Source organism: Palaemon carinicauda, chromosome 27 (genome assembly GCF_036898095.1).
Source record: "Palaemon carinicauda isolate YSFRI2023 chromosome 27, ASM3689809v2, whole genome shotgun sequence".
Taxonomy (NCBI): domain Eukaryota; kingdom Metazoa; phylum Arthropoda; class Malacostraca; order Decapoda; family Palaemonidae; genus Palaemon; species Palaemon carinicauda.
Genome location: NC_090751.1, coordinates 68,825,639 through 68,833,266, shown reverse-complemented (window position 1 = coordinate 68,833,266; position 7,628 = coordinate 68,825,639). Strand labels below are relative to the sequence as shown.

The window sequence follows — 7,628 nt, the reverse complement described above, 5'->3', positions numbered from 1 at the left end:
AGAAGCACCAGTAATATATTCCGGATACCTGTTAACATTCTACAAAGGGACTTAGTAAAGGGGAGAATTCTCACTTGCACTAGTATTCGTTTTTCCTCAATTAAGATTTACCTGTACTGGTTCTCTGTCAGGTGGAAAAATGTAGAAAAAAAAATGATTCTGACTTCTGAAGAAGCAGACCCAGCTGCAGTAGCTGGAGAATCAGCAGCAGCTGCAGGGGATGAAGAAATAAAAGCAGAAGTAATCTATTCATGATACATAGTGATATTCTACAAATCTACTTACCAGAGTGAAAAAATAGACTTGCTCTAGTAAGCTTTGTTCCTTGATGAAGATTAACTTGTACTGTTTATTTGTCAAGTGGACAAATGCAGAAAAAGGCAAGTCTGACTTTTTAAGAAGCAGAACCAGTAGCAGCAGCTGAAGAAGCAGCAGCAGGAGCAGTAGATGAAAAAGTAGGAACACAAGTAATCTATTTAGGATACCTGGTAATATTTTACAAATCTACTTACCAGAGCACCAAAATAGACTTGCTCTAGTATGCTTTCTTCCTTGATGAAGATTAACTTGTACTGTTTTTTTTGTCAAATGGACAAATGCAAAAAGGAAAAAGAAAAATCTGACTTTTAAAGAAGCAGAACCAGTAGCAGCAAAGGCTGCAGGCGATGAGGAAGAGGAGCAAATGTAGGCTAATCTATTCAGGATACCTAATGATATTCTACAACTGGACTTACCAAAGGGAAGAAATCTGACTTACTCAAGTGTGCTTTGTTAATTGATGAAGATTCACTTTTATTAATCTATTCAGGTGGATAATTGCAGAAAAAACAAGTATGACAACTGAAGACATAGAACCAGCAGCAGCAGCAGCAGCAGCAAGAAATGGAGGAGCAGCAGTAATCTATTCTGGATACCTTATGATATTCTACAAATAGACTTAGCAGAGGGAAGAAGTCTGAGTTTGCTCTAGTAAGCTTTGTTCTTTGATGAAGATTCACTTGCACTGATTCTTTGTCAGGTGGACAAATGCGAAAAAAACAAGTCTGACTTCTGAAGAAGCAGAACCAGCAGCAGCAGCAGCAGCAGTAAGAGGCGGAAGGAGAGAAGCGATAGTATTAATGTTTTCTGGATACCTAATGATATTTCATAAATTGAATTAGCAAAGTCAAGAAGTGTGACCTGCTCTCGTATGCTTTGTTCCTTGATCAAGATTCACATGTACTGTTTCTTTGACAGGCGAAGAAATGCACAAAAATACAAGTTTGACATCTGAAGAAGCAGAACCAGCAGCAGGTGCTGAAGAAGCAGCTGCAGCAGTAAATGATGGTGGAGGAGAAACAGCAGTAATAATCTTTTCTTGATACCTAATGATATTCTACAAATGGACTTAGCAGAGCGAAGAAGTCTAATTTGCTCTAGTATGCTTTGTTCCTTGATCAAAGGTGGACAAATGCAGAAAAAACAAGTCAGACTTCTGAAGAAGCATAACCAGCGGCAGCTGCTGGAGAAGCCGGAGTAGCAGTAAGAGAATAAGGAGCAGAAGCAGCAGTTGTAATCCTTTCTGATTACCTGATGATATTCTACAAATGGACTTAGCGAAGGGAATAAGTCTGACTTACTCTAGTATATGTTGTTCCTTGATAAAGATTCAATTGTATTTTCTCTTTGACAGGTGGACAAATGCCAAAAAAAAACAAGTCTGACTTCTGAGGAAGAAGAACCAGCAGCAGTTGTTGAAGTAGCATCATCAGCTGCTGAAGTAGCAGCACCATTGCAGATCATAGATCTTAAATACTAAAAATATTCTACCTCATTAATCCTTTCTCCTTCCAATGATATTTCATCTTCCATTGTATATTCCGTTCTCATCATCTGTCTTTCTTCTATTTATCTTGAGCCCAACCTCGTGTGATATTTCATACATTTTGGTAGGCAAGAATTGCAAATCCTGTGGTGTTCTGCTAACAGGGACAGAATCATTAGCATACTCTAGGTCTGCTAAATTCCTATCACCAATCCAGTCCAATTCTTCTCCACCATCTCCGAATGATCTACGCATTACAAAATCCATGAGGATAATAAACAACATAGGTGACAACACAGTATATATATATATATATATATATATATATATATATATATATATTTATATATATATAAATATATATATATATATATATATATATATATATATATATATATATGTATATATATATGTAAATATATATCTATATCTATCTATTTATATATATGTATATATATAATATATATTTATATATGTATGTATATATATATATACAGTATATACAGTATATATAAATATATATATATATATATATATATATATATATACATATATACACACACACACACACACACACATATATATATATATACATATATATATATATATATATATATATATATATATATATATATATATATATATATATCACAAACACTCGTGATTTCGATCGATATGATTATCAGCCACAATGGCATTTAATACCGAATTCTATCATGGGAATATTTATCCACTAGAGGCATGGTTTCGACTGGATACGCAGGGGTTCAAATCTCTGCCCAGCCAGAAGCTATTATTATAAAAGAATTTCAGTGGATATATATTCCCAAGATAGAATTTGGTACTGAATGCCATTGTGGGAGATATTTATAAATGTATATATATATATATATATATATATATATATATATATATATATATATATATATATGTCTATGTATATGTATATATATATATATATATATATATATATATATACATATGTATATGTACACACACACACACACACACACATATATATATATATATATATATATATATATATATATATATATATATATATATATATATACAAAGATTCACTTAGACTTTTTCTTTTACAGGTAAACAAATGCAGAAAAAACAAGTCTGACTTCTGAAGGAGCAGAACCAGCAGCAGCAGCAGCAGTAGTTGAAGAAGCAGCAGGAAATAGAGAAGCTGGAGGAACAGCATTAATCTATTGTGGATACCTAGTGATATTCTGCAAATGGACTTAGCAGAGGGAAGAAGTCTGACTTGCTCTAGTATGCTTTGTTCCTTGATAAAGATTCACTTATATTGTTTCTTTGTCAGGTAGAAAAAAACTGAAAAAAAAGTATAATTTCTGAGGAAGGAGAACCAAAAGCAGCAGGTGAAGAAGCAAAAGAGGCAGCACGAGATGAGGGAGGAGGTGGAACAGCAGTATTCTATTCTAGATACCTAGTGATATTCGACTGATGGACATAGCAGAGGGAAGAACTCTGACTTGCTTTGGTATGCTTTGTTTTTATGAAGATCACTCATACTGTTTATTTGTCAGGCAGGTGGAAAGATGCAGAAAAAGAAGTTTAATTTCGGAAGAAGCAGAACCAGAGAGCAGCTGCTGAAGTATCAGCACCAACAGCAAGAGATGGAGAAGAAGGAGCAGAAGTAATCTATTCAGTATACCTAGTGTCATTCTATGATTGGACTTACCAGAGGGAAGAAGTCTGACTTGCTCAAGTATGCATTGTTCTTTGATGAAGATTCACTTGTACTAATTCTTTATCAGGTGGACAAATGCAGAAAAAAAAGTCTGACTTCTGAAGAAGAAGAACCAGAAACTGAAGAAACAGCAGCAGACGATGGGAGAGGAGGAGCAGCAGCAGTAATCTATTCCGGATACCTCATAATATTCAACAAAGGGACTTAGTAAAGGAGAGAAGTCTGACTTTTTCCTTAATGAAGATTCCCTTGTACTGTTTCCTTGCCAGGTGGACACATGCAGAAAAAAGTCTGACTTCTGAAGAAGCAGAACCAGCAGCAGTTGTTGAAGAAACAGCAGCAGGAGCAGGAGATGGAGATGAAGGAACACAAGTAATCTATTTAGGATACCTATTGATATTTTATAAATCTACTTACCAGAGGGAAAAATAGCCTTGCTCTTGCATGCTTTGTTCCTCGAGGAAGATTAACTTGTACTGTTTATTTGTCAGGTGGACAAATGTAGAAAAAAATGAATTTGACCTCTAAAGAAGCAGAACCAGCAGTAGCTGCAGGAGATGGAGAAGAAGGAGCAGAAATAATCTATTCAGGATAATTAGTGATATTCTACAAATGGACTTACGAGAGGGAAGAAGTCTTACTTGACAAAGTATGATTTGTTCCTTTATGAAGATTCACTTTTACTGTTTCTTTGTCAGTTGGACAAATGCAGAAAATGCAGGTCTGACATCTAAAGAAGGTGAACCAGCAGCAGCAGCAAAAGAAGCAACAGGAGCAGCAGGAGATGGAAAAAGGGGAGGGGCAGCAGTAATCAATTCTGGATAGCTAGTCTTATTCTACAAAGTGCCTCACCAGAGGGAAGAAGTCTGACATGCTCTGGTATGCCTTGTTCCTTGACAAAGATTCACTTTTACCTTTTCTTAGTCAGGTGGACAAAGGAAACAAAAAAAAAAAACGTCTGACTTCTGAAGAAGCAGAATCAACAGCCGCAGGAGGTGGAAGAGCAGGAGGAGCAGCCTAATTCTGTTCTGGATATCTGATAATATTTTACAAATGGACTTAGCAGATGGAAGAAGTCTGACTTGCTCTAGTATGCTTTGTTCCTTGATGAAGATTCGCTTGTGCTATTTCTTTGCCAGGTGAACAGATGCAGAAAAAAAGAAGTTTGACTCTTGAAGAAGCCGAACCAGCAGCAGCGACTGAAGTAGCAGCAGCAGTGGCTGAAGTAGCAGCAGCAGGAGATGGAGGGGGAGCAGCAGCAGCAGTAATATTTTCTATATCTAGTGATATTCTGCAAATGGACTTAGCAGAGGGAAGAATTTTTACTAGCTCTAGTATGCTTTGTTCTTTGATGAAGATTCACTTGTGCTATTTCTTTGCCAGGTGAACAAATGCAGAAAAAACAAGTCTGACTTCTAAAGAATCAGAACCAGCAGCAGCGGCTGAAGTAGCAGCAGCATATGATGCAGGAGGAATAGCAGCAGCAGTAATATTTTCTGGATATCTAGTGATATTCTACAGATGGACTTAGCAGAGGGGAAAAGTCTGTCTTGCTTTAGTATGCTTGTTCCTTGATGAAGATTGTTTTGTCAGGTGAACAAATGCAGAAGAAAAAGGACTCACAGCAGCAGCTAGAGAAGCTGCAGCAGGAGATGGAGGAGGAACAGCTCCAGCAGTAATCTATTCTGGATACCTGATAATATTCTACAAATAGACTTAGCAGAAGGAAGAAGTCTGACTACCTCTAGTATGCTTTGTTCGTTAATGAAGATTCACTAGTTCACTAGTGCTGTTTTTTTTTTTGTCAGGTGGAAAAATATAGAAAAAGAATTCTAATTTCTGAAGAAACAGAACCAGCAGCAGCAGCTGAAGAAGCAGCATCATTAGTAGCAGCAGGAGATGGAGGAAGAGCAGCAGCAGCAGTAACTTTTCTGGATAACTAGTGATATTCTGTAAATGGACCTAGCAGAGGGAAGAAGTCTGACTTGCTTTAGTATGCTTTGTTCCTTGATGAAGAATCACTCGTGCTGTTTCTTTGTCAGGTTATCAACTGCATATAAAAAGTATGACTTTTAAAGACGCAGAACCAGCAGCAGCAGCTGAAGAAGCAGCAGCAGGTGATGAAGTAGGAACAGCAGCAACAGTAATCTATTCTGGATACCTGATGATATTTTACAAATAGATTCGGCAGAGGTAAGAAGTCTGACTTGCTCTAATATGCTTTGTTCCTTGATGAAGATTCACTTGTGCCCTTACTTTGTCAGGTAAACAAATGCAGAAAAAAAGTCTGACTTCCAAAGAAGCAGAATCAGCTGTAGCGGCAGCAGCAGCAGCAGCAGCAGCAGCAGCAGCAGCAGCAGCAGCACCAGCAGGTGAAGGAGGAACAGCAGCAGCATTAATCTATTCTGGATACTTGATAATATTCCACAAATAGACTTAGCAGAAGGAAGAATTCTGACTTGCTCTAATATGCTTTGATCATTGATGATGGTTGACTTGTGCTATTTCTTTGTCAGGTGAGCAATTGCAGAAAAAAAAGAGTGACTTCTGAAGAAACAGAATCAGTAGTAGCGGCTGAAGAAGCTGCAGCAGAAGCAGCAGAATATGGAGGAGGAAGAGGAGTAACAATAATCTATTCTAAATAACTAGTGATATTCTAGAAATGGATTTAGCAGAAGAAGTATGACTCTGGTATGCTTTGTTCCTTGATGAAGATTCACTTATACTGTTTCTTTGTCAGGTGAACACATGCAGAAAAATCAAGTCTGATTTAAGAAGCAGAATCAACAGCAGCATTTTAAGAAGACGTAGCAGGAGATGAAGGAGGAACAGCAGCAGCAGTTATCTATTCAGGATACCTGATAATATTCCACAAATAGACTTAGCAGAAGGAAGAAGTCTGACTTGCTCTAGTATGTTTTTTCCTTGATGAAGATTCACTTATACTTTTTCTTTGTCAGGTGGACAAATGCATCAGAAAACAGGTCTGACTTCTAAAGAAGCAGAACCAGACACTGCAGCTGAAGAAGCAGCAGAAGCAGCAGCAGCAGGATATGTAGGAGGAAGAGGAGCAGCAGTAATCTATTCTGGATACCTAATGATATTCTACAAATGGACTTAGCAATGGGAAGAAGTCTGACTTGCTCTAGTATGCCTTGTTCCCTGATAAAGATTCACTTGCACTGTTTCTTTGTTAGGTGGAGAAATGTGGAAAAAAGTCTGACTTCTGAAGAAGCAGAATCAGCAGCAGCGGCTGAAGAAGCAGCAGCAGACGCAGGAAGCGGTGGAGCAGGAGGAGCAGCATTCATTTATTCAGAATACCTTGTGATTTTCTACAAATGGACTTGGCAGAGGGAAGAAGTCTGACTTGCTCTAGTATGCTTTGTTCCTTGATGAAGATTCACTTATAATGTTTCTTTGTTCGATGAACAAATGCAATAAAAAAAAAAAAACTAATGTGACCTAAGAAGCAGAATAAGCTGCAGCCGAAGATGGGGGAGAAGCATCAGCAACATTAATCTATCCTGGATACCTGATAATATTCTACAAATGGACTTAGCAGAGGAAAGAAGTTTGACTTGCTCTAGTATGCTTTTCCCTAGAGGAACATTCACATGTACTGTTTCTTTGTCAGGTGAACAAATGCAGAAAAAATAAGTCTGACTTCTGAAGGAGCGGAACCAGCAGCAGCAGCTGAAGAAGCAGCAGCCGCTGCGGGAGATGGTGGAGCAGGAGGAGAAGCCTTATTCTATTCTTGATACCAAGTGATATTCTATAAACAGACTTAGCAGAAGGAAGTTTGACTTGCTCTAGTATTCTTTGTTCCTTGATGAGGATTAACTTGTACTGAATCTTTGTCTGATGGAAAATTCAGAAAAGAAGTCTAATTTCTGAAGAAGCTGAACCAACAGCAGCAGCTCAAGAAGCAGAAGCAGAAGCTGGAGATGGAAAGGGAAGAGGACACTCAGCATTCTATTATGAATACCTGATGATATTCTACAAATTTACTTAGCAGAGGAAAGATGTGTGACTTGCTCTAGTATGCTTTGTTTTTATCTTTGTGAAGATTTACTTGTATTGTTTCTTTGTCAGGTGGAAAAA

The 7,628-nt window shown here is 37.5% G+C and overlaps 2 protein-coding genes across 2 annotated transcripts in view; both read left to right on the top strand.

The window, feature by feature from the left end:
• Positions 1-1,244: 1,244 nt before the first annotated feature.
• Positions 1,245-5,206, top strand: LOC137620951 (uncharacterized). The gene is made up of 7 exons (XM_068351393.1): positions 1,245-1,343; positions 1,673-1,759; positions 3,364-3,473; positions 3,797-3,899; positions 4,200-4,266; positions 4,667-4,861; positions 5,121-5,206. The coding sequence occupies exons 1-7, from the start codon at positions 1,245-1,247 to the stop codon at positions 5,204-5,206; spliced, it is 747 nt and encodes a 248-aa protein (XP_068207494.1).
• A 386-nt stretch (positions 5,207-5,592) lies between these two features.
• The window catches only part of LOC137620950 (thioredoxin domain-containing protein 3 homolog), a 6,960-nt gene continuing 4,924 nt past the window's right edge, over positions 5,593-7,628 (top strand). The window contains exons 1-4 of the mRNA XM_068351392.1: positions 5,593-5,644; positions 5,792-5,899; positions 6,488-6,603; positions 7,200-7,291. Of these exons, the coding sequence (XP_068207493.1) occupies positions 5,593-5,644; positions 5,792-5,899; positions 6,488-6,603; positions 7,200-7,291 (368 nt within the window). The remainder of the gene's footprint in view (positions 5,645-5,791; positions 5,900-6,487; positions 6,604-7,199; positions 7,292-7,628) is intronic.

Excerpts from the sequence above, each read along its gene's own strand:
- LOC137620951 (XM_068351393.1), top strand. The coding sequence starts at position 1,245 with ATGCACAAAAATACAAGTTTGACATCTGAAGAAGCAGAACCAGCAGCA. Across the intron at positions 3,900-4,199 it reads ATGGAGATGAAGGAACACAA|ATTCACTTTTACTGTTTCTT; the intron begins GTAATCTATTTA and ends TCCTTTATGAAG. Across the intron at positions 4,862-5,120 it reads AAGAATTTTTACTAGCTCTA|GTGAACAAATGCAGAAGAAA; the intron begins GTATGCTTTGTT and ends TTGTTTTGTCAG.